The sequence below is a fragment of the Felis catus genome, chromosome E3, assembly GCF_018350175.1.
Source record: "Felis catus isolate Fca126 chromosome E3, F.catus_Fca126_mat1.0, whole genome shotgun sequence".
Classification (NCBI taxonomy): Eukaryota; Metazoa; Chordata; class Mammalia; order Carnivora; family Felidae; genus Felis; species Felis catus.
The window spans coordinates 32,323,888-32,351,688 of record NC_058383.1 but is presented as its reverse complement, the minus strand read 5'-3'; the positions used below and the strand labels follow the sequence as shown (position 1 = coordinate 32,351,688).

The 27,801-nt window shown below is 52.5% G+C and overlaps 2 protein-coding genes and 1 long non-coding RNA gene across 14 annotated transcripts in view; 1 reads left to right on the top strand and 2 right to left on the bottom strand.

Annotated features, from left to right (window-relative positions):
• On the top strand, positions 1-27,725 carry NUBP1 (nucleotide binding protein 1). Of its 6 annotated transcripts, none has more exons than XR_891221.4 (13): positions 1-217; positions 6,307-6,520; positions 6,599-6,703; positions 8,429-8,562; positions 15,000-15,068; positions 17,632-17,664; positions 18,716-18,806; positions 19,435-19,589; positions 22,161-22,271; positions 22,547-22,649; positions 24,879-24,961; positions 25,900-25,995; positions 26,500-27,725. XR_891221.4 is itself a non-coding variant. In XM_045047361.1 (13 exons), exons 3-13 carry the CDS (start codon positions 6,502-6,504, stop codon positions 26,556-26,558), a joined length of 963 nt encoding a protein of 320 aa, XP_044903296.1. In that variant the 5' UTR covers positions 9-217; positions 1,526-1,620; positions 6,307-6,501; the 3' UTR covers positions 26,559-27,725. The 6 variants fall into 6 exon arrangements, 4 of the variants coding, with proteins under 4 accessions (XP_011288872.1, XP_044903296.1, XP_044903295.1 ...); XR_442159.4 differs by having other exon boundaries at positions 2-217; positions 25,900-25,983; XM_045047361.1 differs by lacking the exon at positions 24,879-24,961 and adding an exon at positions 1,526-1,620 and having other exon boundaries at positions 9-217; positions 25,900-25,983.
• On the bottom strand, positions 10,862-13,303 carry LOC109495291. Its single transcript, XR_002150626.3, has 2 exons — positions 11,712-13,303; positions 10,862-11,306 (listed from the first exon to the last, which is right to left on the bottom strand). It is a non-coding gene; the product is annotated as an uncharacterized LOC109495291 (long non-coding RNA).
• TVP23A (trans-golgi network vesicle protein 23 homolog A) overlaps positions 16,490-27,801 on the bottom strand; it is a 39,380-nt gene continuing 28,068 nt past the window's right edge. Inside the window, exons 7-11 of one of the 7 annotated variants that reach the window (XR_006590911.1) lie at positions 27,449-27,508; positions 26,302-26,554; positions 24,981-25,066; positions 17,211-17,342; positions 16,490-17,108 (exon numbers count right to left, since the gene is read on the bottom strand). Coding sequence is in view for 1 of the 7 variants with exons in the window: in XM_011290568.3 (XP_011288870.1) it covers positions 27,449-27,508 (60 nt within the window). In the remaining 6 variants the exon portion in view is untranslated. Of the gene's footprint in view, positions 17,109-17,210; positions 17,343-18,601; positions 20,239-21,657; positions 25,067-25,870; positions 26,555-27,448; positions 27,509-27,801 lie in introns of those variants that run through there. The other 6 variants (XR_006590910.1, XR_006590912.1, XR_006590914.1 and 3 more) reach the window with 6 other exon arrangements.

Genomic DNA, 27,801 nt, shown 5'->3' with positions numbered 1-27,801 from the left:
ACGGATTTCATCTAGCGTGCCTGTGTAATGGAGCCTCCATAAAATCCGAAAGGACCGAGTGTGGAGAGTTTCCAGTTTGGTGAACTGGGGAGAGAGCCGTGCCTGGAGAGGACACAGACGCTCTTGCAAGTCTCTCCCCGTAACCTCACCCCGTGCATTTCTCCCGTCTGGCTGTTTCTGAATTCTCTCCTTCTATAAAAACAAAAACAGTCATCTGGTAAGTGACAAGTTTTTTCTGAGTTCTGTGGGCCGTTCCAGCAAACTAATCGAATCCAAAGCGGGGGAGGTCCTGGAAAAGCTGATTGGTAGCTAGTCGGTCAGAAGACCAAGCAAGCTGGACTTTGGACCGGCGTCTGAGGTCCAAGGAGGTTGGGATCCCCACTCCACGGCCGGGCAGTCCGAAGCACAGGTGACAGCCTAGGCTTGCAACTGGCTTTTGGAGTCAGCGAAGGGGAGGGGTGCGGGTGGGGAGGCAGTCCTGTAAAAGTGAGCCCGCATCCTGCGGAATCAAATGCTATCTCCGGGTAAAGAGCCTCAGAATGGAGAAACTGAGTTGAATTGTTGGACCACCTGGCTGGCGCCCGCAGTGTTACTTACTGGCTTGGGGAAACCGCAACCCCACATTGGAAACGGGGTTCAGCACCCCTTTACATGCCCGGGCCCTTGCCCAAGACTCTAACTTAACAGGTGTGGGGGAGCAGGTCCTCGGCAGAGGAGCCCCCAGGTGATCATAGTATGTGGGTAGGTTGAGAAACACGACCTCCAGGAGGCATACACATGCGTGTCCCAGCCCTCCCCGTGCTCATTTGAGCCCTAACAACTTCAGAAGTATGAGACTTGGCTTTCAGAGCAGTTTTAGGCATACAGAACGATTTATCAAGAAGTTCAGAAAGTTCCCAAACAGTTCCTTCTCCGCCTCCCCCACCCCAATTTCCCCTGTTATTAACACCCGGCATCGGTGTGGTCATTTGTTACAATTGGTGAACCATAATATTGATACGTTATTATTATCTAAAGTCTACAGTTTGAGTTAGAGCTCACACTAGGTGCTGTAAGGTTGTGAGATTTGACCCCTGCATCATGTCAAGTGCCCACTCTGATGGTGTCACACAGTAAGTTTCCCTGCCCTGAAAATCCCCTGTGCTCTGCGGGTTCGTCCCTCCCTCCCCAACCCCTGGCAATCACCGATCGTTCCGCTGTGTCTCTAGTTTTCCAAACTTATTTTTAAAAGCATTTAAAAATGTAGCTAATTAAATCTTTTGGCACTTGCTAAGTTTTCCACATTGAAAACGACAAAATTTCCAGCTTTCGCTTTGTTGTTTTCGTCCTCATTGCCATCCTCAATCAGGGGGACCGAAATAAAAATCTTAAATTTAAAATCTATCAAACTCCCCAAACTAAGTCAATGCAAAGGAGATGTAAATACACTTTGAAACGCTGATTCTGGGAAGTTTGTAGCATTCACACCTCCCAAGTTACTAAAACAGAAAACTGGGCACAGGCTTCTGGAACACTCTGTGTTCAGGAAAGGAGAATGCCGTGGATTCCACAGGCCAGAAATGACTTCCGTGGGATGATGTGGAAAGCTGAGACGTCACAGGACGGGGCAAGGGCCAGCAGGTAGGACATTCCTGTCAAAGGACCTGTGTGAGCCACAGAGTGATGGCTTGGGGTGCCCGGGGAAATGTGTGCTGGAGAGATATTTAAAATTTTTTTTTTTTCAACGTTTATTTAGTTTTTGGGGACAGAGCGAGACAGAGCATGAACGGGGGAGGGGCAGAGAGAGAGGGAGACACAGAATCGGAAACAGGCTCCAGGCTCCGAGCCATCAGCCCAGAGCCTGACGCGGGGCTCGAACTCCCAGACCGCGAGATCGTGACCTGGCTGAAGTCGGACGCTTAACCGACTGCGCCACCCAGGTGCCCCTGGAGAGATATTTTAGATAGAGCTTGGCATGCACACTGGCACCTGGCGAGGAGTGGGGCCGGAGGAATAAACTTGGTCATGGAGGCCACCGAAAACCACATCCAGATTGGTGCTAGCCTGGGCCATAGGGAGCCATTGAAGGTGTCAGAGTAGCAGAGTAACCCAGTCTAAACTGTAAGGGGAAAGGACCGTAAGACGTGTAGGAGAGAAACCCCCAGAAACCACAGAGATGATTCCGTGCCGGTCTGGGTTTCCTCTCCTTCCAGCACATGCGACTGACCACACTCCCCACACCTTTTTGGGTATGACCATGTGTTCGTTGGAACGGAAGGTATGCAAATAGAGGACACTTCTGGCTGGAGGCATTTCAGAAGCAGTGTGTACATCACGCTATCTGTTTTTCTTTTTTTTTTTTTTTAATAGTTATTTTTGAGAGAGAGAGTGAGAGCGTGCACGCTTAAGAGAGAACAGGTTGCTGGGAAGGGCAGGGAGAGGCAGAGACACAGAATCGGAAGCAGGCTCCAGGCTCTGAGCTGTCAGCACAGAGCCCGACGCGGGGCTCGAACCCACAAACCGTCAGATCATGGCCTGAGGTGAAGCTGGACACTTGGCCGACTGAGCCACCCAGGCGCCCCCAAATCACACGATCTTTAGAGGCTTGTGTTCAGACAGTGTCGACAGGAGATGGTCGGGCCTCTGTCCTCTGTATCGTCGAGGAACTACAACGAACAGGTCTCTGCCAGTGAAGCTGTACAAGTAGGAGCAAGAAATAAACTGTTGCCTTGAGCCTCTGTGGTCTGGAGGGTGTTCATCCCGGCCTAGGCACAGCCGCTAGGCACAGCCTGGCGAGGCCTGCTAAGGCCCAGGAGGATGAGGTCTGGGAGGAAGGCAGCAAGGAGACATCACGGGTCTGTTGCTCCCCCAAACTTGAGGGCTCAAAACAACTAGTGTTTATTTGGCTCATGAGTCTGGGAGTCGACCGGATGGTCCTTCTGGACTCCCACATCCGTGGTCACCTGTGGGTCTGGGTAGGTGGCTCTGTCCCACATCTTACCGTTCACAGACCAGCCCAGACGTGTTCTCCTGGCGATGGCAGAGGGGCAAGAAAGGGAAAACGGGCAAAATGTCTGTTTTCTGTTAGGTCACGTTGGCTAACACACCACGTTGGCAAAGTAAGTCACGTGCCTGAGCACAGAGTCCGGGAATAGAAGGCCCTGTTCACAGTGGGAGGGCACAGATGCACCAAGGGGGGAGGGACTGGGGCATTTGGGCAGGGAGGCCATCGCGTCACACACAGGTGTGTGCCATGGGACTTGATCCCTGATCGGACCTGAAGGGAGACCTCAAGAATGTTTCCAGCGATGGCCACCAGTCTTGACCGCCATTTCTTTTATGTACCTGCCACTCTACCCATCAAGATGTGGCCTCTGTTTCTCTGCCCCTTGAACCTAGTCTGTCCTTGTCACTTGATGTGGCCAGCACAGTGTGGGAAAGTGACCCTGCACCTGTTTGCAGACTTGTACAGCTGCCGTGGAAAGGCGCTCAGGCTAAGACCACTGAATGATGAGAGACCGTGTAGAGACACGGGGGCCGTGTGGAGGGAAATGGAGGCGCACCTGAGAATCTTCTCCGTTCTCCTCTGAACGATGCCACACGAGTGAGCCCAGATAAAAACGGAAGACTCGTGAGAAATAAACCATTGTTTTAACCACTACATAGATCTCTGGGGTGACTCTTTACACAGCAGTGGATGACTGATACAAGGGAGATGGTGAGAAGAAAGCAAGGCTGGTGCTCAGATTTTGGACTCAAGTTCATAGGGCAGTCGTGGGACTGTTCTCTGAGATCAGAACTCCGGAAGGAGGAACTAGTTTGGGGGAAAAAGTTGTGGATGGAAGTTGGTTACAGCTGAGGGACACCCATGGAGTAAAATCCATCAGGTGTTGACTGGGAGACATGTGTCTGAACTTAGGAAGAAACGAGCTAAACACTCGAGAATGTTTCCTACTGGATAGTGGAGGATGCCATCAGCATAAAGCTGGTCGTCCTGGGAGGATGTGGACAGTGTGACCGGAAATGGGCCAAGAACTGAGTGTTGAGGTGTCCTCGTCCTCAGAAGTGGTTCTCAAGCTTTAGTGAATATAATTACTACCTAGTGAGTGGGTAAAGATGAGGATTCCCTGGCCCAGCCCTTGAAGTTTTTGATTGAGGTGGTCAGGATGGGCCTGGGAATCTGCTCTGCAGCCTAGTTGCTGCCCATCTGCTCCCCCTCCCACAGATGGAAAATTCCATCCCAGGTGAGACAGGAGTTTGGGGAGAGGAGGGGAGACCTAGAGCAAAGCTGAGAGGTTTATTTGATTTTACTTAAAGAGTTTAGTTGGAGCACGAGAGGGAGGGAAGGGGAGAGAGAGAGAGGAGGGAGAGAGAGAGAGAGAGAGAGAGAGAGAGAGAGAGTCAGTCCCAAGCAGGCTTCGTGCTCGGCACAGAGCCTGACGCGGGGCTCTATCTCACGAACCATGAAATCATGACCCGAGCCACAATCAAGAGTCAGACGCTCAGCCAACTGAGCCACCCGGACGCCCCGATTTCACTTTTTAGTGTGGAAGGAGATCGTTTCTATAGCCTGGTGGTGAGGAATGAGTCGCGAGACAGGGGTTGAAGAACAGAAGGTCTTTTCTTCGCTGCCACCGAGCAGACTCGCCGCATGGGCGGGCCCCTGGGTCACGAGAGACAGAAGAGAGCTATGAAGCAGTAGGGCTGCTGGAAAGAGCTGGGAGGAATACGCTGGAAATGTCTTGGGGGACATCAGTAAGGAAGATCTGAAGTGGGGGGCTGGCCTCAGCCCTCTGCTGTCTGGTCGAGGGGAAAAGGGCCTGTGGTCACAAGAGTCGAGTGAGGCCTGCTGGCTGGGAGGCCCAGGGTCAAGTCCCTTCGCTTCTCTGAGTCTCACAAAGAGGAATCTGCTTCCTGGGTCCCAACGTGTGGCCTAGTGGTCAAGAGCCCGGGTCCTATTCTGTTGGAAGCCTGGCTGTGCAGCCTCCTGGCTCTAAGACCTCGGGCAAGTCCCTCTCTCTGACCTTGTCTTATCTGCAAACTGGAGATCCCAACAGTCCCTGCCTAAGAGGTCAGAATTCCTCTCTGGGCTGGTTCACACCGTTCATTCCGTCTGAGACCCCACTTGTCAATGCCACCGCCCTGTCCTAATCTATGTATCCTGCTCAGCTTTAAGGAATTCCTCCCTGACTCTTCCCCGTTTGTGTTCTGCCATAGCATTTATTATTCTGTAATTCCCTGCTTTATTATCTGCTGTCCCAACCAGACGGGCACCAGAGCGACAGGAATCAGGGCACTTTGGTGGCACCAGCACCTCGCACGGAGTCACCTGGCATATGTTACGGATGACCTTGCAGGCTCTGGAGCTGGGAGGCCGAGGTTCATCCCTCTGGTTCCCTCGCCATGAACTGTGTGACCTCAGGAAAAGTAAACTATTTTGACCGTGAGCTTTTCTCCTCCAAAGGCACAATTTTGGAACACAGGTATAACGGATTTAGGCAATAACGATGCTAAAACCAGAGTGGCACGTTGATGAGCAGGCTAGTCACAGGCTCTGAACGAATCACCTCCCAATCTTTATTCATTACAAATGGATGGAAATGGAAAAGGGTACCGTTCGCCGGAGTAACAGCAGCTTCCCCAGGTGACCAAGCCCTCACATTCCCACTGGGAATTCGGGGCATTGAGCTGTGATACAACAATAAAGCACATTACCCAAGTATGTTCTGCCGAAAACTTCCAACCTGAATCTAATCATAAGGGCAGGGGATCAGACAAATCAAGATAATGGGGTATTCTATAAGGCAATTGGCCTGGACTATCCAAATTTATCAATGTCCTGAAAGACAAAACAAGGGCAACATGGGAAGGAGGAAGGCTGTTCTCTATTTGCAAAGACTAATGGGGCACCTGGGTGGCTTAGTCTGTTGTCTGACTCTTGATTTCGGCTCAGATCACGCTCTCACAGCTAGTAAGTTCCAGCCCCCGGTTGGGCTCAGTGAGGAGCCTACTTGGGATGCCCCCACCCCGCTCTCCGTTTCATGTGTACCTGGGGGGGGGGGGGGGGCTCGCTCTTATAAATTCAAACACTTTTTTAATTTAAAAAAATGAAAACAATTTAAAAGAGGCTAAAGAGAGAACAAAAGAAAGATACGACCTTTGATTGGATCCAGGATGGGGATGTGGAGGGCATGTTTTATCTGGGACCATGGATTAAATGGCTCTTAAATTTGAATGTAAAGTGTATGTTAGCTAACAATTTTGCATCAGTATTTCTTGGGTATGAAATGGCATTGAGATCACGTAGGATAATGCCTTTGTTCCCAGGAGATAGGTGCTGAAGAACTCCCAAAGGATCTCTGCAGCTCAGAACTCGCAGCGGCTCAGACAAGATCTGCGCATGCACACAGCCCTCTTGCTGAGACTTATTTCGCGGGGCTGGAGAGTCAGATTGGGCTCCAAGGGGCGGAAATACGTAAGGGCGGCTTCCGGTGACCCGCGCAGACGTCGAAGACAGCCGGAATGGAGGAGGTGCCTCAGGGTGAGCGCGCGGAGGGGCCATGGATAGGAGGGCTGGAGGGACAGGAACCCCTCTAACTGTGACCTTGTCCCCGTGCAGGCTGTCCCGGGACCGGCAGCGCCCAGGCGGGCCGAGGGGCCTCATGTCAGGGGTGCCCCAACCAGCGGCTCTGCGCCTCCGGAGCCGGCGCCGCTCCGGACCCAGGTGAGGAAGGGGCGAGACCTGAGCCGGAAGTGAAGGGCGCCAGCCGGGAAGAGGTGGGGTGTGCGGGGACAGCTGATGGTTGGTGGTGATGAGGGACGGCCCAAAGGTTGAGTGACAGAGGCGGGACCAGGATGCCTGTTAGGAGGGGTGGTCCCAGAGGAGGCGGGGCGTGGAAAAGTCAGGGTTGGGGCGGGGCCTTCAGTCATGGAAGAGTAAAGGGAAGTAGCGGGCTGGGGCGGAGCCTGAAGGATCAGTGAGCGGAGTCCGGGCGAAGCGTGGGCGCGGCCGGAGGTTTGAGGGACAGTGACCGGCAGTGGTCGGAGGAGGCCTTCAGCACGAGGAGTAGGGTAGACTTTGAACTTGGGGGGTGGGGGAGGCGGGGCTCGGGCTTATTCTTTGGACAACATCGTCTTCCTTTGAAAAAGGAGCAATTCTCGCGTTCATTTAACAGAAATATGCATCCATCACCTCCTGGGCACAATGGTCTGTGTTGGGGGTACTGTGAATGAGACAGACGGGGTCACTGCCCCAGTGGATGTTAGTTTAACAGGCGAGACCCACAATAAGCAACCAAGCAAGTAACTTACCACAGCAATCAGTACGAAGGATAAATGGGAGGGTGGGGGAAGACTCTGGGGACTTACAGAAAGATCTTAAAAAGCAGGAGGCTGGGAGAGTTTTGAAGGTGTTCAAAGAGACTTGGGTTTGGTTCTTGGGTCCCACAAACAGTATGACCTTGAGCGAGGGTCTTAACTCCTCTGAGCCTCCATTTTCTCCTCAAAAACAGGCAAGGGGCACCTGGCTGGCTCACTAGAGCCTGCGACTGTCCATCGCAAGGTCATGAGTTCAAGCCCCACGTTGGGCTTGGAGCCTACTTTTTATTTATTTTTTATTTTTTTATATTTTTTTAACGTTTATTTATTTTTGAGACAGAGACAGAGCATGAACAGGGGAGGGGAAGAGAGAGAGGGAGACACAGAATCTGAAACAGGCTCCAGGCTCTGAGCGGTCAGCCCAGAGCCCGACGCGGGGCTCGAACTAACGGACCGTGAGATCATGACCTGAGCTGAAGTCGGACGCTTAACCGACTGAGCCACCCAGGCACCCCAGGAGCCTGCTTTTTAAATAAGTGTGTGTAGGGGCAGTAGTTCTCTCATGGGGGTATTTTAAGGATTTGCAGGAAGGTGAAACATTGAATGTGTAGTAAATGTGTAGTATGTGATCGTCATCCGTGGTCATCCTAAGTGCCTGCTGTTTGTGAGAGTTTCTTTGCCTTGGCACTACTGAACTTTGGATCTGGATAATTCTTTGGGGGGTGGGGGACCGTCCTGCCCGTTGTTAGACATGTCATAGCATCGTGGCCTTTATGCACTACATGTCAATAGCACCCCTTCCTGTGACAACCAAAAATGTTCCCAGGCAGATTTTGTCCCCGGTTGGGACGTGTTAATGTGGGTGAAGCTCTTCTAGAGCTGGGAATGTAGCAGTGGATGCTGCAGACAGTCTCTGTCCTCCTGGAGCTGATGTTCTAGAAAGAGGACACAGACCGGTCAACCGATAAACGAGATTTCAGATGTGCTAATTGCCTTATTTTCTTGGCAGTCCTTATTATCGCCGTTAGCTAGGTTGTATTTCACCCACAATCCCTTGAAAGAGCCCCAAGGATTTAGCTCTGGCAAGTCCCTTTGGTTAGAGGCTTCATCACCTGATTTGCTTTCTTTGCAGCCATAGAAGAAATCAAAGAAAAATTGAAGACCGTGAAACACAAAATCTTGGTGTTATCCGGGAAAGGTGGTGTTGGAAAAAGCACATTCAGTGCGCACCTTGCCCACGGCCTAGCAGAGGATGAAAACACACAGGTGGGACCTTGGGCAAAACTGGGAGAGACTCCTGTGTGAGGGTTCCTGAGGGTTTGTAGAGAACGGTTTCCTTAGACTAAGTTGGATTGGCTTCCTTGGAATCTAGATCCTTGCAAAGAGAAGGAGGAAAGCATAGCTGTTGAACAGTGAAATGAAGTATTTTGTTAGATTCTCTAGCTATGAAAATGGATAGCAGGTGGACATTTAATCTCTTGGTATGCTGATGATTTTGTCAAGTTCAGACTTCTTTCTCTTTATTAGCCCCTTTCTGCCTGTTTCTAGGCCAGGAGTCTACAAACTATAGCCCAAGGGCAAATACAGCTCCTCTCTTTTTATGGCCTGTGAGCTGGAATGATGTTTACATTTAAAAATGGTTGCTTTTAAAGTGGTAAATAGCATCCTTGATTTTGCCCACAAAGCCTAAAATGCAGTTTATCCTTGAACAGCAGGGGTTTGAACTGCATGGTTCCAATTACATGTGGGTTTTTTATGGTGCCATAAATGTATTTTCTCTTCCTCATGAGTTTTTTAGTAACCTTTTTTTCTCTAGCTCACTGTAGTGTAAGAATATAGTTACAATACAAAAGTAAGTGCTAATTGACTATTAATGTGTAAAGCTTCCGGTCAGCAGTAGGCTATTGGTAGTTAAAACTGGGGGGAGTCAAAGGTTCTGTATGGATTTTCGACTGCACAGGGGTTGTCTTGCTCAAAGGTCAACTGTATTTTCTATTTGGCCCTTGAGGAAGAAAACGTCTGCCAACCCCTGAACTGGGCCACTCACTCCTGGCCAAGTATACACATGGGCGTGAAAACTCCCAGCTGCCTGGGCCTGCTCTCTGGTGTGATGTGGTGAGGAAGAGGGGGGAAAAATGTTTTTACCACAAAGTTCAAACGGAAATTTACAGTCCCTGCGATTTTTAAAAATACGTTGGATTATTCATGGGAGTCAAGATAATTTTGCATTGACCTTAGAAAAATGACCCTCCTATTCACTTTGGTTGCCACTTTATGCCTAATAAAACCATGGATACTGTGGTTTATGATTTGTGTGTGTTTTAACACAGAACACATTCTGTGTTTTTGGTTTTTTCTAGAATGAAATTTTGTTTAAAATTCCAATAAATACTTAACACATCAGAGTTACTAGAGTAGCCTGGGTGTCTCTTAGACTCCAAGTCTCTGGTAGGTTGACCCCGAAACGACAGCCCTCGCTGAAGGCTTGTGGCTTGCCTGGCCCTGTGCGTGCTGTGGGTCAGAGAGCCTGCTGTTCTCTGGACGTGAATTGGCAACGAACTGCGCTCTGGTGCATCAGGATACTCTTCAGGGCCTACGTGGAAAAACAGTTGTGTTTTGTTCGTGTTGAAAGCCATTTCTTTTCTCCGTTCTTCCCGTGGTCTTTGTGCCTCCTTTCGTACATGGGCTTATCTTTGGGTATTAGTTTTCTCTTCGTGCGTTTTGAATGTGGAGTAATTTTTTTATATACGAGGGCTGAGTTTCAGTTCAGATTTCTTTTCTAACTCTGATAAATGGCCCTCCGCTTTTTGACTTTAAAAAAAAATAAACAAGTGCCAGAAGGGAATGTAGAAGTGCAATTAATTCAATATCGAAGTTTCAAAACTGCCATGTGTTTATTTTTAAATTCTGAAAGCTGGGTGAATTTCAGCGTTTTATCCTTGTAGGAGAGAAACCATTCTACGTTAGTGTGAAATACCACCGTAAGATCTTAACAGAAGGCTTCATTTCTGCAAAAAAGCCAGCTACAGTGGGTAGGAGATCAAGCCTACCATTTTGACGTGCCCTCAATATACACGGGGGCCACTGAGACACCTCACCAGTATCCAGGGACTCTAGGAATACATTTTTCAAATCACTGGATTAAGGAGTTAGAGTTTACGGGGCGCCTGGGTGGCTCAGTCCGGTGAGCAGCCGACTTCAGCTCAGGTCATGATGTCACAGCTTGGGAGTTCAAGACCCACGTTGGGCTCTGTGCTGGCAGCTCAGAGCCTGCTTCGGATTCTGTGTCTCCCTCTCTCTCTGCCCTTAACTCACTTGCGTTCTGTCTCTGTCTCTCTCAAACGTAAATAAACATTAAACAAAAAACAAAAAAAAAGAAATTAGAGTTTGCTCCAGGGGTTGGCAAACTTTTGCGTAAAGAACATTTTACACAAAATGTGAATATTTTAGGTTTCGCAGGCCATAGGAAGGCCTACAAAGACTAAATCGTTTCTGTAGCAAGTATTTAGTCCTGCCCTTAAACATAAGTGCAGCCATAGACAATCTGTAAAGAAACAAACATGGCCATGTTCTAATACAATTTTATTGTCACTGGTACTTGAATTTTATAGCTTGAAACTGTGTAATTTCTTCCCCCTCTCCACCCTTCTAAAAACGTAATAACCGTTCTTTGTGGGCTGTACGGAAACAGGTAATGGGCTGGGTTTGGCGCCCAGATTGTAGTTTCCTGGCCCCCAGTTTGGTTTGTAGCACCAGAAGCACCGGTGCTGGCAGGGGAAGTGCCTCTTTGGAGGAAGGCTGAACCCTTGGGGAGGCCACAGGCCGGGAGTGAAGCGGCTGGGCTGGGTCATCTGAAACGCTCGGTGTTCTCTGACTCACCCAGGCTCTGAATTCTCCCTTCTTCCTTCTTCTTGTTCTGATCGTTTGCTGGTGCTGGAGCTGTTCCTGCCGGCCTCCAGTGGCTGAGGTGGGCTTCTCTGGAATTTGGCGTCCACCCTCCAAGATGTGCTCTAGGGATTTCGGACATAGGAGAGAGAACTTGGAGGGACCCCTGGGCTTGAAGAAGGCGGCCTCTGGACTCTGGCAGGGACTGAGGGAAGTGTGTGCGGCAGGCAGTCTAGTGGGGTTCCTCCAGGGAAGGGAGCCACAGACGAGGCTGAGCCAGACCAGGGAGGCTTTGAATGACCTGGTAAGACATTTGGCGAGCAAAGAGGTAGGATTTGAGCGTCGTGTTGAGAGCATTGCACTGAAGTCGGCCAAGCACGTGACTGAGTATCATTAGAGGGTACAGGAAGCCAGGCGGGAGGCGGTGTTTGTGGCTGCTCCTGGAGGACCCGGAGTAGGGCAGTGGGTGGAACAGTGGCCAGGGAACAAATGAAGGGAGAGTCCAGGAGACTGAAGAAGCAGGGCCTTACCGCTTTTGGAGAAAGGGCAGAATCGGAGCTCCAGGGTGGTGGGTGCTGTAGAGTGTGGTGGGCAGGAATACCGGCTCTGGAGTCAGACGGCCTGGGTTCCCATCACAGCTTCGTCCACACCGCTTCTGTGACCTCGGGCAGGTTCCCAGGCTCTCTGCCTCCGCTTTCTCTGTAAAATGAGCGTCAGGACCGAAGGAAGTAATGGGTGTAAATGTAAAGGGCTCTCAGTATGGTGCCTGACGGCGTGGGAAGTGCTCAGTAAATTCTGTGACGGCCATCCTTACTGCTTCGTCCACCAACTGGAACAGGAGGGGGAGGTGGTGACGATTTCGACTTTAGCCTACCCCAAGCACCGTGCTGAGGAGGTTCGAAATCTACTTGTTGACTGATTCTTCTGTCAGTCCCTTGTCGTTTGAGGATCACATTTACATTGGCCAGTTGGTCAGCCAAAAACTGTGATGGTTTCCCTGAGAGAATATCCACATTAACCAGAATGCTCTCTGCTTTTAGAAGCGGTCAGGCATATTCCTAAACGGCTCTCCGAAGATGGGCTTTAACCAGGCCAGAGGCAAGTAACCACTTGGAAGGAGACTGTTGTGTACACACACAACGATGCTTCCACTAGTTACGTTCTGAAGTAGTTGTCTGGACTCCGCAACTGAAGGGAAACACACCATCCAGTGTGGAAATAGGGCTGATAGGCTGGATTTCTTGATGCACTGGTGGCTTACAAAAAAAAAAAAAAAAAAAAAAAAAAAAAAAGTCTGCACTTAGGAAAGTGTATTTCCCCATAGATCCTTCTCATGACTGGGAACGTCACTGTCTCCAAAGGCTGGAGGCTGTTGACAGACGGACAGTAGACTCTGCATCTGTTGTGTTGATTAATCTCAAATAGCACATGTTCCTTCCTTCCCTAAATTCAGGGGGGCAGTTCTGGTCCCTTTTCTGTCCACTGTCTTGGGGAAGCGCATCCCTGACTCTCAGCAGGACTGTTCTGTGTTAGCACTCAAGGCAGGCAGGTGTCCCAACAACTTGTTAGCCGAAGGGTCTTGAGCCACGAGGGAACAGAACTAGGACGACGCACCCCCCGCTCCCACTGACCACCGGCAGTCTGGGATTTTGTGAGTCGTGGTAAAGGGAGCAGAAGCTTCGAAAGTGACACCTCAGCTGGGAGACCACAAAAGCTCACACACTGTCTTTCTGCGGCAGAGTCACCAACTCCCACAAGGGACCAAGTGGTCATCTTACTTTGTGATCTGAAAGGGGATTATAGCATTAGCGGGCCCTCTCTGGGGGCTTCTGGACTGAATAAGGCATGTGTCCGGGGCTTGTAGCCTTTAGAGCTTGGAAGGGGTCCGATGGTCTCCGGAACATTGGCTTCTGGGATCAGGAGCTATGACGGTTGGGGTGGAGAGAACAGTCCACACTGGTGGCTGGATGGAATGCCATCAGGGCTACAGCTTACCTCCCATCACCTCTTTTTTTTTTAATTTTATTTTATTATTTTTTTAAGGTTTATTTTTGTGAGAAAGAGAGAGGGAGACAGAGTGTGAGCAGGGGAGGAGCAGGGAGAAGAGGGAGACACAGAATTCGAAGCAGGCTCCAGGCTCTGTGCTGTCAGCACAAACCCCAATACCAGGCTCGAACTCACGAACTGTGAGATCATGACCTCATCGGAAGTCAGACGCTTAACCGACTGAGTCACTCAGGTGTCCCCATCACCTCTTCTTAAGGGGAAGTTTGGGATCCTGATGGTACCCTGTTCCCACAGTCTCTGGCTGGGAGATCGTTGTGGCAAAGCCTGCTTGTCTCATCAGGCTTCTAGAACCTTCCACAGAGGCCCCAGTAAGGTTTACTCAGGCACGTTTGCCTCTACTAGGGTTCTCTGGCTTGAGCAGAAAGGGAGTTAGTTGGATCGGTTCTGGGCTAGTGACAGGTTCAAAAGGAAGTGTGAAGGGGACAGGATACATGGCCGCCCAGAGGTCTGGATAGCAGAGACATGTCAGTCTTTTTGGACACCACCAGGGAAGAGAATGCATGGGATGTGTTTCTTGCACTCCTGCATCTCTGCACTCAGGATTTGCCCCCTTGGTTGTGGGGAGCCTGGTTCCTCTAAACTGATAAAATCGTTCCCCTAAGAAAGGGTGCAGAGACTGAGTGAGTAGAAACCGAGAGTGCGAGGAAAGCCTGTTAGGATTGCAGTGATGGTGTAATTTCCTGAGTCGTGAGGCCCTGAGGTAAAATGTCTAGATCATTAACACCCACCAGCCTCGAGTGCCAGCGTGAAGGGAAAGAAACCGGGTCCTCAGCTTGAGAATCGTTGGGCTGCGTTCTCGAGGTGGCCCAGCAGGGGGCGGGGGAGCCAAGAGGCTGATGTGATCATGAATCGGTTCCTGATCCAGGGTGAGCAGAGTGAGGAAGTGGAGGCTGGGGTCTGCTGGGAGCAGCGAAGAGGAAGCAAGAAGCGGATTTGGAGCAAGTTCAAAAGTTACCCGGAGGTGCTGCACTCCGGATTGTTGACGTCGAAGTCTTGAGAGGAATGCCAACCCTCCTGCTCTCCAGAGGGTTCCTGAAGGCGTCTCCCAGCCTGTCCTGTGTCACACGGAGAAGCTGGGGCGTTTGGGGTGGGAGGAGTCCTGCCAGCCTTCACACAGCTTCCCTCGACTTCCTTCTTACCTTCAGTGTCCTGTTAGGCGTTAAGGGGAAGCCATCACTAACTTTCATGATCACAGTGCAGTGCAGCTTGGTCAGAGGTCAGCGAGAGCCTCCACTCTGGCCCTCCTCTCCAGGCCCCATGGGGTCACGGAAGGGGGCCCGGTGTTGGAGTCGGGAGACCTTGGTTTACGTCCCAGCTCTTCTTGCTTATTGAACAAGTCAGTGGACCTCTCTGAACCTCAGTTTCGTTTTCTGTAAAGCAGGGATGATGATACCCACCTCCCCTTCGGGCACACGGTCAGGGCCGAGTGAACAGAGAGCAGTGGCTGCACCCGAATCTTTGACCGGACATTGGGTTGTTAGATCACCCTGGAGTTGGGCCAGACCTGGGGGTGGGTGCTGAAATCATTGGCGTTGATGGACTGTGCCGCGTTCTCTTTAGGAGTTCTCGACTGTGTCTCCGTCGCCTGGAAGATGCATGCTGTAACTCCCCTGAGATTCCATTTGGTCCACATGTGACCAAATCTTCTGCACTTCCTCTTTTCCTCAAGCCCCGTTTCTTTCCCAGTAGTGCACATCTGGAGGACTGCACACTCAGTTGCATCACTGCTCTGGTCTCTTCTTGTTTCTCAGGTCGCCCTTCTGGACATTGATATATGTGGGCCATCGATTCCCAAGATGATGGGATTGGAAGGAGAACAGGTGAGAACTGTAATGCACACCACAGCCAGTATCCTCACGGCAGACGGCTGGGCCGAGCGGCCGATCCCAGACGGAGCAGAGCCGTGCGTCTCCACCCGGCCATGCTGAAACCAGACAAACATGCACTGGTCCGTCTACGTGAACGACAGCTGTGAACGGTGGGGGGGGTGGGATTGTATATAAAGTCCACCCACGCCCTTTAAGAAGTATTAGTTTCAATGCCTTCTTGGAGGGGAAGGGAAACACGAGTGAAATGCAGAAGTAGGACACAGAAACTTCATTCTGCCTGGGAAAGCTAGGCCGGTCTTTGCCAGGGGTCCATACCCTTGGAAATAGGGGAATGTTTTTGCCCTCATTGTCACCCCTAGGGAGCTGAGGCTGCGAGGCGGGCAAGTGACCCGGAGGAGGACCTCAGCCCTATAGCAGTCTGTACAGGTGCTGATCTCTCCCTCCTAGGTGGTAAGAAGCCGTTCCAGAAAGGGTCCCCCTTGAAGACAGTGCATTAAAGTGAGGCCGGAGAGCTAGGATGTTCCCAGGGTGTTAGATTGGCTCATTCTTCACATAACTGCTGGGCACCGTGCGCGAGCTGGGGCAGCATAGTCAACAAGGCAAATAAACATCCAGCCCTGGTGGGAGGGGGGCAGCTGACAGATCAAAGATAATGAGAGCAGGGTAGGGGGGATGGGAGGAGCAAGGGGAGCTGCTGCTTAGGAGGGTGTGGTCCAGGGCATCCTGCTGGGGAAGAGCCTCCTGGGCTGAGGGAGCCAGGTGCAGGAGCCCTGGAGCAGGAGTGTCACCAGCACAATGACTAGTGGCAGGGTGACGGGTAGGGGAGCTGGACAGTAGCCAGAGGCAGGCAGGCCGAGCCTATGGGCGCTACTCAGGGCTGGGATTTGCTGCTGAGGGTGCCTCGGGAAGGGGCATGATACCATCCAGGAGGGAGGAAGAGCTTAGGGGTCCAACACGTGTGCTCATGTGCCATCAGTAACCAGCTTCTTCGCACATGCCCACAGCACGGCTCTGTGTTTACTTGTCAGTTACGGGTACGTAGCACTGAATGTACCAACAGGTGAGTATTTTATAGACGCTGAATTTTTTACATGGTGAGATAAAATCGAAGTGATGCTGTTTTCTTCTCATACCCTGTGGGGTTATTATGTTTTTTACCCCCTCTTTTAAGCCTGCCATTGTGCAGGATGAGTTTAAATAAGGAAGAAGGTTTGTTGTTTTGTTTGTTTTAATCTTTATTTTTGAGAGAGAGAGAGAGAGAGAGAGAGCGCGTGCGCGCAAGTGGGGGAGGGGCAGAGAGAGAGAGGGAGACACAGAATCCGAAGCAGTCTCTAGGATCTGAGCTTTTAGCACAGAGCCTGATGCGGGGCTCGAACCCATGAACCGTGAGATCATGACCTAAGCTGAAGTCGGATGCTCAACCTCTTGAGACCCCGGGCGCCCGTTTTTTTTTGTTTGTTTGTTTGTTTGTTTAAATGAAGACCTGGGTGAAATAGGTGAAGGGGGACCAAGGACACACCTGTTGTGATGAGCAGAGTCGCAGATGGAATTGTAGAGTCGCTGTGGTGTATTCCTGAAACCGATGCAACGCTGCATGTTTGCTGGAATTAAAAAAAAGAAAAGCTAAAAAACCCTTAAAGCCAGTCCTCAGAGACCGCCTGGTTTATGGTTGCATGTCTGTGAAATGTCCAGAACAGGCACCTCTGTAGAGACAAGGGTGGGTGGTGGTCATCTAGGATAGGGGGGAGGTGGAAGGATCGGGGACGACCGCTAAGGGGTGACGAAAATGTTCTGAAACTGACTGGTGGTGGGGGCCCAGCTCCCGCGAATATCCCGAAAGCCACTGAGCTGTTGGCTGTGGGAGACTGACGTGGCGTGGGAATGAGATCTCCGGAGAGCGTTTTAACAGTAGGGCTCCTGTGCTGCCCGGCGACACAGCTGCTAAGATTGCCGTGTACTTGGAAGTGGAGTCAGGTCCAGCTTGAAGAGGAAGAGGCGGGGTGGGGTTGAACGCCGGCTGTTAACGAACGTCTGCTGGAAAGAGAGTGTGAATCATGAAGTGGCCCCTGAGCTTCCTGTCGACACCTCTCCCCTGTCCCCTCCCCCCCCCCCCCCTCCAGTTCTTGTGCTCACAGGCTGACACCCCGGCCGCCGATGGGCCAGGGTCTGTGTCGCTGCTTCACACCTGGCCTTTTACAGAGACGGCCTTGCTGCGCCACAGTCCCCTGCACATCCTCGACAACCCCCGCCTGGTTGCTGCCACACCTGTAAAATACCCCCGGCCCCAGGTTATATTTGAACCTGACTAGACATAACCAGCCCGGGTTTCAAAATAACCCAACTCAGGGAGGGTGGGGGGTTGAGAAATAGAGCTTGTATGACCCATGGCCTCTCCCCAGCTGTTCACTCTCTAGTAAGGATTTAGTGGTAGCATTTGAGAGGATGAATTGTTTTATGAAGTTGTTTTCTTAATGTGTAAGTCGGTCTGTGTGAGAAGTGTGCCTAAGTGTGTCATTTCTTATAAATGCGTGTGTCCATGTTTGTGTTTGTGCAGGTTCACCAGAGTGGCTCGGGCTGGTCTCCAGTGGTGAGTTGGTTTTGTTTTGTTTTTCAATGTTTATTTTTGAGAGAGAGAGAGAGTGCGCATAAGTTGTGGGGGCGGGGGGTGGGGAGGGAGACACAGATTCCAAAGCGGGCTCCAGGCTCTGAGCTGTCAGCACAGAGCCCGATGCGGGGCTCGAACTCACGAACCGTGAGATCGTGACCTGAGCTGAAGTCAGAGGCTTAACTGACTGAGCCACGCAAGCACCCTATTATTTCTCTTTGCCTTATTTTCAGGGTAGTGTGTCCTGTGTACGTAGCAGATGTGGGTTGGGCTGGCAACACTTTCCTCAACCCAACACTCAGTCAGCAGATACTTACTCTCGAAGGACTGTTTTAGGTGCAGGGAATACAGTTAAGATCAGGGACTGGCAAACTGTTTCTCCGAAGGGTCAGATAGTAAATATTTGCAGTTCAGGGATGGTATGCTACCCGCTGTTGTAGTGTGAAGGTAATAATACGTGAACGAATGATCACGGTTGTATTCCAATAAAACTTGACGTACGAAAGCAGAAGGTGGGCGAGATTTGTCCTGGAAGCTAAGGTTTGCCAACCCAGGTGAGAGCAGTTAAAGGATGCTTCAACTGAGGTTAGGCTGCAGCACAGGGCCCCAGGGGGCCTCTTTCAAGTCCCCCCCCCCATATGGTAACCCTTCTTCTCCCCCTGCTCAAAACGATTTGTGGGTTTAAAGAATGAATAGACCCAAGGCGCCTGGGTGGCTATTGGTTAATGGCCTCACTCTTGGTTTCAGCTCAGGTCGTGAGTTCACAGTTTGTGAGGTCAGGCTCCGTGCTGACAATGCAGAGCCTACTTGGAATTCTCTCTCTCCCCGTCTCTCTCTCCGTCCGTCCCTCCCTCCCTCCGTCCGTCCCTCCCTCTCTCAAAATAAATAATAAACTGGCAAAAAATAATGAATAGACCCATAAGTCACGTGGTCATTTAGTTCCCCAAATGGTTTTTTCATTTTGAGCTCAGATAAATGACAAGGAAGTGCCTTGCCCTGTGGTTTTAAATGTTTCTTGTTTCATCCTGTTTAGTTCTTGGAAGACAACCTGGGGGTGATGTCCGTGGGTTTCTTGCTCAGCAGTCCTGACGATGCCGTTATCTGGAGGGGACCAAAGAAGAATGGTTTGCCACTCCACTTTTTCTCTTTGCTTACCATCTTCCAAGGGCAGCCTGGCCCGTCAGGATGGCAACTGTGATCTGCCGGGCTTTTGCACTGTATCATTTGTAAGCATCTCGTGGCCTCTGTTGTTGCCTTCACTGGTTGAAGAGAGCCTAACAGAAATACCAGGGGCTGCTTGACAATTTTTAACATCTATGATGGGATTTTTCTCCTTAAGACCTCTGTAACTCTGAAATTATTTTCACTGTGGTTTTATAGTAGCTTTTCTATGCCCAAGAAAGGTGTGATGTGACATCATAGCAAGGTGATTGGGCCGCTGAGGCTTAAGGTAACCATGCAAAAGTGTCTTTTAGGACAGGGCTCCTGAGGCCAGGCCCTCGCGACTTCTGGGGCCAAGAGAATTCTCTGTTAAGGGAGGGGTGGACTGTGTTCTGCCTTCTAGGCAGATGCCTAGATGCCAGATGCCCGGCCTCTAGCTGCCAGATGCCAGTAGCGCGCCCCAGCCCAGCCGTGGGCAGACACTCCTGATGTAGAGCACAGACCAAGTGTACGTGAAGATCCTGAACTGCCTCTAGAGAGTCATGAGTACGGAAACGAGAAAGAGAAGGGCCTCACTGGATCTCTCTCCAGGCATGATCAAGCAGTTCCTTCGGGACGTGGACTGGGGAGAGGTCGACTACCTCATCGTGGACACCCCGCCGGGCACATCGGACGAACACCTCTCGGCCGTCCAGTACCTGTCCGCGGCACACGTCGATGGGGCGGTGATCATCACTACTCCTCAGGTGAGCGAGCGCCCGGGCAGAGGGCGCCACGCTGTGCCCTGTCGAACAGTTTCTTTCTGGTGCGGTCTCGAGCCCCTTTTCTTGAAGCAGCTCCCGCCAACACGTGCTCCGACCGCCCTCGGTTCGGATCTGCAGAAACTTGTGAAATGTTTTGTCTGTGGTCCAGGCGTTTGCTGTGTACGAAATGAGCATGCCGCAGTTCTGTCCACAGATTAAACAGCGGCTCGAAATCGCTTTGAAGTGTCCTTCACCAAGCCCGCAAGGCCACTGGTGCTGTTAGAATTCAGCCTGTCCCTCGTGGTCACCTCCCCCCTCACTGTGCCCCTGCATCCATCCCCCTGCAGTGCTTCTGTTCACGTCTCCGACAAACGGAGGAAGTCTGGTTTTCCGTACAGCCATCTTCGGGTATAGACAGGCTTCTGGATAAGCTGCTACAGCCCTTGCCCCTTCTTTAGCGACGACGGGTCCTCCTGTCCCAGTCGCACACAGGCCGTGCTGGGAGCACGCTGAGGAGAGAGCAGTAGCGTCAGCCTGAGTGAGCCCAGCGGTGAACAAACACGGTCAGGTTTGCGATGTGCTCTGTTCTTGTCATTGCTCTCACAGGGTCCCAAGAAACGAGTTACGCCCGTCACGGTACTCTCCTCCACTCCTAAGAAAGCACAAGAAAGTAGGTTTTTGTCTGCGAGGCAGTCAGTATCACCCCTTGTCAGACCTGCGCCGAGCACCCACTACGAACACGCCCCGGGCCAGGCGCCAGGGAGGGAAAAGGCCGGTCCTCCCTCAGGGCCTGTGCGGTTCACGGAGGAACGTGGGTGCCGGACGCAGTGCATTTGTGGCGCTCCGACAAGCGGGGGTGACCACGGCGGGCCACGTGGGGGTGCCTGGGTCAGGGAGCGGACGACGCGACAGGCGCGAGAGAGGGCTCTGGCGCTGGTCAGGGGGCCTCTGCGGGGCGTGCAGAGGAGCAGATACGCCCCTCTGGTGGCTGCAGCGGAGGGAGCACCTGTGCCAGGGAGCGGCAGTGGAGGGAGGGTGGCTTTGTCCTTAGGCTGGTCGGGGCCACTCCAGGCCGGCCACACGATTGAGTGTGGTCCCAACAGGTTACCGCAAAGGAGAAGCATCTGTTCGGAATGCAGCGCCGTGTCGTGGGATGTTGATAGTGGGGAGGCGTTAGGGGGGTGGGCGCAGGGAGCATACGGGAACTCTCGCTGTTTTGTTGTGAACTGGTTCAAAATCATCTGTTGAGAAACCACAGAAATCCACTTTGCATCAAGGTGGCTTCTTCAGGGCCGCCTGAGTGGCTCAGTCAGTTGAGCATCCGATTTCGGCTCAGGTTCATGAGTTTCAGTCCCACGTTGGGCTGTCGGCTGTCGGCTCAGCCTGCTTTGGATCGTCCGTCCCCTTCTCTCTGCCCCTAGCCCACTCACGCTTGCTCTCTCAAAAATGAAGAGACGTTAAAAAAAAAAACAAAACAAACTAAGGCAACTTGACTGTGAAAGAGAGCACAGACTGCCCCTTGGGCTCAAGAAGAGAGGCACAGCAAGAGCAGAGGCTGGCCCTTCTCCAGGAAGCCATGGAAGAACACTCCACATTTGTGTGCCCTTCCTCCAGAACCTCTCGGCAGGGTGTGACATGACAGTAGGGTCTCCCGGTTTCTCAGAGCCCTTCACAGCCACCGTTACAGGCAGTGGACCCTTTTGGGGAGCGTTTTTGACACAGCGGCGCCACCAAGGAGAGAACGACAGAGGTGCAGAGAGATGCGGGGACTCTTACCAGCTGACCTTCTCACTAAATGTCTTTGTGTCTCTCCCTCCGTGCCAGAGAGACCGAGAACCAAAGGTGTGCTCAGGAGAGAGGGAGGACTGGAAGCCTTGAGCCCCCGGGCACCCCCCACGTGGTGAAGCCACAGACGTGTCTGCAATACTGTGGCACCGGGGCGTGGAGAGGGTGCTAAGCAAGGATTACACACAGTGCTCACGCTGTCAGACGAACTTTCAGAGTTCAGAAGTGAATTCGATCTCGATACGGGAATGTGCCTTAGTTTCTTGTCCATAAAGCTGTGTTCAGAAGTCGAGATCAGAGGTTAGCAAACCTTTTTTTTTTTTTTAAATGGCCAGATATAAATATTTTAGGCTTTATGTCTCCTACATCCTGTCACAGCTACTCCCTTGTACCACTGGAGGACAAAAGCAGCCTGGGATGAGATGTGAAGGAATGGGCGTGGCTGCATCCAGAAGTTTCTAAAAACAGGCAGGCAGCCAGATGGGGCCCACTGTCCCCTGATCTAGACAATGGTGCACAGTCGTGTACTGCTGAGAAAACAACCCTGAGGTGTCTTAAAAGGTTATTATTCTGCACATTCATTGTACGTTTACCATATGGCTGTTCAGGTTTATCCTTTCGGGGTTTGTGGGAGTCCATGCCCCGAACAGGCGTCAGCACATGGTCGGCCCCAAATACTTATTAAATGTGAGGCTTTCTGGTGCCGAATCCACTGCACTGCCGCCCCTGCCCGCACACGGTCTGTCTTCACTTTGATCTTGAAATAAATGGTGTTTTGAACCTTGACAGGAGGTGTCCCTCCAGGACGTCCGCAAAGAAATCAGCTTCTGCCACAAGGTGAAGCTGCCCATCATCGGAGTGGTGGAGAACATGAGTGTCTTCGTCTGCCCCAAGTGCAAGGTGGGAGTGCGGCAGCCCAGGCCTGGCCGCCCAGGCCCTTCCTCGTAGTGGTGGAGGAGAGCTCGGGACATGGTTTCTGTGTCACAGTTTCTGCTTTCCCCCTCATTTTGGGAAGTGGGATCACACACACACAAAATACTGCTGATTTAAGGAAAACTCTGCTGGGGTGGTTACTGTTTCATATTCAAACAGCCATTTTTTAAAGTTGCTTTAAAATGTCCAGTTTTAATTCTGAAAACAAAGTCCTAACTCTTCCCTTTTAACTTGCCTCATAGAAAGAGTCTCAGATATTCCCACCAACGACGGGGGGCGCGGAGGTCTTGTGCCAGGATCTGAAGATCCCTCTCCTCGGAAAAGTGCCTCTGGACCCACACATAGGTGGGTGAGTCTGAGCGCCAATCTCAACTTTGTGTCGCCAAGCGGGGTGTTCACACCCCGCGCGGCCGCGACCGTGGACGGTGGGGCCACAGATGAAGGGCCCGCTCTCAGGTGCTCACCTCCAGGCGAGGGAAACCGTAGGCCGGGTGGGTGTGTAGTCAGAGCGAGTAAACCTCTGGGTCACGAGGGGGCCGCGTGGGGCCTGGAACATGGGTCACGACTGTCTGCATGATGCTGGGAGGCCATGGGAGAGGAATTCACCCAAGGCGAGGGGGCCGGAGGAGGACTGGGCAGGGGTATGCTGGGCGGTCCCGTCTCAGGAATTAGGTTCTGAGGTGAAAGTCCTGAACACAGTTAGCCTGGAAAACCCCTTAGGAAGACTTTCTGCCTCTTGGGAGGTCCAGCACAGCACTGAGGGCCCTGTCTCTCAGCACTAGGTGAGGGTGTTGGTTTGCCTTCAGGGGCTATGTTACACGAAAAATGCCCCCTTTTTAAAAAGATTATTTTAATGTTTATTCTTGAGATACAGAGACAGAGCAAGAGCGGGGGAGGTTCAGAGAGAGAGGGAGACACAGAATCCGAAGCAGGCTCCAGGTTGCGAGCTATCAGCACAGAACCCGACGCGGGGCTCCAACTCACAGACCGCGAGATCGTGACCTGAGTTCAAGTGGGACACTTAACCCACTTGAGCCACCATGTGCCCCCAAATGCCCCGTTTTTAATGCCAGAGTCCCGCACATCCCCTCTAGACAACCCCGTGAGCGGCAGTGAGCCTGGAGGAGGGAATGGTGGACCCCATCCCCATTGTGTGTTCACTGTTGCTAAGTGGCATGGTGGGGAGGGCAGTCCACGCCTTTTAAGTTATACCTGCCTCCACATTTGTTTCCCGGGGACCACAGAGTTGAACTTGGGTATGTCGGCCGTGCCTGTGACGTGCAGAAGCGGTGGGGTGGGAGCACGAGCAGAGGGGCCTGGGCCTGCAGGAAGCCAAGGGGCGAAGGCTGGAAGGCAGGCTGGAGCCCAGGTGTGGACAGCTTTGCAGCCAAGCTTGGCCGCTGGGCCTTCAGCAGTTGGGAAATGAGAATCAGACCCTGAGCCAGGGCACAGGGGCGAGTGCTGAGAGGGAGACCTGCAGGCGGCTCTGCAGGGGAGTGGGGAGGAGGGTAGGACTTGCCCGGGGCTGGGCGTCGCCATGTAGAGGAAGGGACGTGCAGGAGAGGGAAGGGGACAGGACTTGATGGTTGGGGAGAAAGTTGGCTGAGGTCCCAGCCATCTAGGAGCTGGGGCCGATGGGCAGCCATGACCATGGGAGACAACGGATGTGGGGAGGACCAGGTTCCTACTCCCGTGCTGCTTCTTAGAGGCAGGGGAGGCTTGAGGGTTGGCAGCAGGCTGGGGAGCTGTGTGGGCCACGCCCAGGCAGGCCAGATTGTTGGGGGGCTGGAGGGAGGTGGGGCCCAGAGCACGGGGTGGAGGGTGAGTGCGGGGCTGCCCCAGGACTGCGTGCCTCTCTGGAACCCTGGGGCCCAGGAGAATTTCCCGGAGCCTTTGCTCCCCCTTGAGAAGCACTCTGTGCTGGGGGCCCCCCAGGTACCACAGGAAATCCCAGCTGTTCTTTTAGGGAGGGGCAAACACCCAGGGCGATTAACCACTTTGCGCCCACCAGGGGTGGTGCTGAGTTCGCCCTTTTCCCTCGGGTGGTCAGAGCACAGGTCTCCCGCTAAAGGTCCCCAGCGGCAGCTGGAGCACAGGGGCGCTGCTGAGGGACAGGCTGGGCAGTGGCTCTGGGCGCACCCACTGCTGTGAGCCTGTACCCTAGCTGGAGTCCGGGTCCCTCACATCCCTATGATAGGATGGGAGGGGCCTGGAAGAGCCTGTCCAGGCTTGGGGAGCCCCAAGCCAGTGTGCAGGTCCCAGCCCCTGTGAGGGAGAGAGGCAGGGAGGCAGCTGCCCTCCTGCCTGACTCCGTCCACTAGTCACAAAGAAGCAAAGTTCTAGCACTTGACAAGAGCTGCTAGCAGAGGCCCCCGGGGGCGGCTGCGGCTCAGTCTGAAGCTGAGAGAATGAAGTGTCTTCTAGGGAGCAGTCCCGTGTGACGTTACATGTCCCGAGCCTGATTTGTCATTGAAATCACGAGACCAGCGAGGAAAGGGGGTTAGCACGTTCGTACAGTGGAAAGGAGGACAAGGTGGTGAGGGCACTGTGACCCTCGGGAACTCTTTTGTCCAGCGGGAGCCAAGGTGGATGCCCGGACACAGACAGGAAGGGATGAAGCGTGCGCTCCAGCCTGGGTGGGAGCCCTGGGGCAGGAGGTAAGGCCACCTCACTCACCCTGGGGTTCTCAGCCCCTCCCCGGCCTCAGAGTCCTGCTTCTCACCCCGCCGCCGGCTGGAGGCTCCAAGTCCTGACAGCTGCATCTGTAAGAGGGGGTGATAACAATGCCCCCCATCCCTGCGGGGGGGCTGCTGCTGCATCGATGTCCCCAGAGGACACCAGAAAGCCTCAGCAACAAGCTCTTCTGATAGGACTGTTCTTGGAGCACAGAGGAAAGGGGAGCCTTGCAAATGGGGAATGAACCAGGGTACCTTTGGAAGGGGAGGGCCTACTGGGGAAGGGAAGACTTGAGAACATCGTGGCCATCACGGGACGCTGCTGGGATTCCCCAGACCCAGTCTAGCTACCACATTTCTGCCATGGTCCCAGGGTAGCCCGGGCTCATCTGGGCTCTACCTCTGCCAACCCCCTCTCCTCTTGGATCCTCCCTGCACCCCCCCCACCTTGGTTTCCCTGGCCCTGTGCCCAAGTACGAGGGGAAGTGAGGAAGGCATAGTTCAGCACTTGGCCTTGCCACAGCCCACCTAAGGTTGGGGAGCAGAACCACAGACCTGCTTCTCCAGCAGTGCTGGGTAGGCTGATGGGGTTCTGCCCAGGATAGGGGGAGAGGAAAAGAGCACCTGCCTGGCAGGGTCTCCGACCACTGCCAGAGGTCCCTGCACCGTGGCACCTGGATCCTAGGACCCCACTGTGTGTCCTTGGGAGGAGGCCGGGAAAGCCCAGCAGACACGTGGCCGCTGCCGTGGAAAACGCACCGGGTGGAACCCACATCTTGTACGCTCCTGTTCATTTTGTGTGTTTCTCAGCTTTGCTCTTGTCCGGTGAGGCTCAAGGCCTTCCAAAGGTCACATGACCAGAAAGAACCCCCAGTTTGTGTGGCCACTGTCTTCACCGATGTTTTTTCATTTATCTCAAGGTAAGAGTTGTGACAAAGGACAGTCTTTTTTGATTGATGCACCGGATTCCCCAGCTGCTTTAGCCTACAGAGGTATCATCCAAAGTACGTGTGCGTGTGAGTCCCGGGAACTCAGAGGGCTGTGGGGCTGAGTGGGAGAAGATCCTGTCTAGGGTCATCTGTGGAGCATTAGGGTCACTGCCATGCAGCCTCAGGGAGGGACGGGAGGGCTAGTAGGGGCTGGGATGACCCTCAGCCCAGGAAGCCAGGCGTCTGTGAGAAACTGGTTAAAGGAAAAAAACAAACCTGTGCCGACCTGACTACATTGGTGGGCAGCCATTAGAAGCCTGGATTTTAGGGGGGCTGGGAGGGGTCAGTTGTTAAAGCTTATAGGCTCATGGCACACGGTGGAGTTCCTTTTACCTAGGAAGATGGTGTCCGGGGCCAATACCAGCATTCCCAGGATTCTTGATCTGTGGAATGAGCCGATGGGAGACAGGGCAGCAGCAGAACAGGGCTGTTTTGGGAGTTAGGCCGTCTGGGGGTTCAGCCCTCACCAGCACAGGCACGGCTGCCGGAGGCACTGCCTCATCGTCACTGCTTCTGTGTCTCGTGTTCCAGAAATCCAGGAGTTCTGTGGTCTCCATCAGCCAAAAGAAGAGCACCTCATCAGCTCCTGAAACACAAGAGAACACTCAAGACGCAAGCCACACTTGCACTCCAGCCTGAGCAGCGTGGGGACAGAGTGGGGTCACAGGCAGAAAGGGACCAGACTCTGGTATGGCGTGAAATCATTTTTTTAGAGATGCTTGAGTCATAGGATTTGTATACTTTTCAACACACAGAAAGGCATTCTTCACAAACACGCCTCTTAAAAATAAGAACCTCAAACCTCTCCCCCCAAGGCCTGCTTCCAGGAAAGAGCCAACGGCTTATTGGTCGGGGAATTCTCTGCTGGAAGCTTGTGCAGTTATAGAACTTCTCCCTCAAGCCACCGCTGCCTCAGAAGATAAGCCTAAACAAGAACCCCGGTGATGGATGTGTGGCTTCACTGCAAAACCCAGTCATGGCTTCAAGTAGCACAGTCCAAGCGCTGCTTCAGAATGAGGGAAAAATTAGTCCCCAGAAGCCCTTGAAAAGCTCTTAAATCACCCATGGAAACAGAAGAGGTCATCTGTGTCTGTACCTATGCACACTATATCCTGTAATTTCCAGCATCCTATAAGACAGCTTATAGGGTTTTTGTTTTTTTTAATTACATAAAAGGAGACACCCATGTAAATTCTAGAATTCTCTTCATTGCCAGGAGATGTGCAGGAATGGACACCGAGGGAAGAGTAAATTCCCGTTTCCCATCTCTCTCGGGGCGTGGGCAGACAGATGGGCAAATCCCTCGTTCTCTCCCTCTGTCTCATTTCCTGCCCCCTCCCTTCCTGCCTGCACATATGGTTGACTTTGTATGTGTTCAGTGTGAGGAAAGGGCAGGGGGGAGGCCTGCAAAACCCGGAGGACACAGGCTGGCTTGCCCCTGGCTCTGTGCCCAGGCCCCCACCTTGATCCCACCTCTTACCTAATGCTTGTGAATCTCCAGCCCCTTGAGGCCAGGCTTCTGGAAGTCCCTTGGGCTGGCCTGCAAGGGGAAAAGTCAGCTGTGGCTTTGTCCTCACAAGTGAGGGGCCAGAGCAAACCCACGATGTAACCAAAAGCCCACAGAGCTCATTGCTCAATGTCTTGGTCTAAAGCAGCCCTGGTCAGATTTTAAGATGGTTCAACCAGTTGTAAGAAGAGCCTGGTCAAATTTCAAAGATTACTCTCACGTGTAGAAATATATGCAAAGTTAAAAAATATTTTTGTGTGGTATTTTTGGGGGGTACTGACAGGGTAGCTTGGTTGATACAGAAAATGTTAAAATTGCATTGGCTA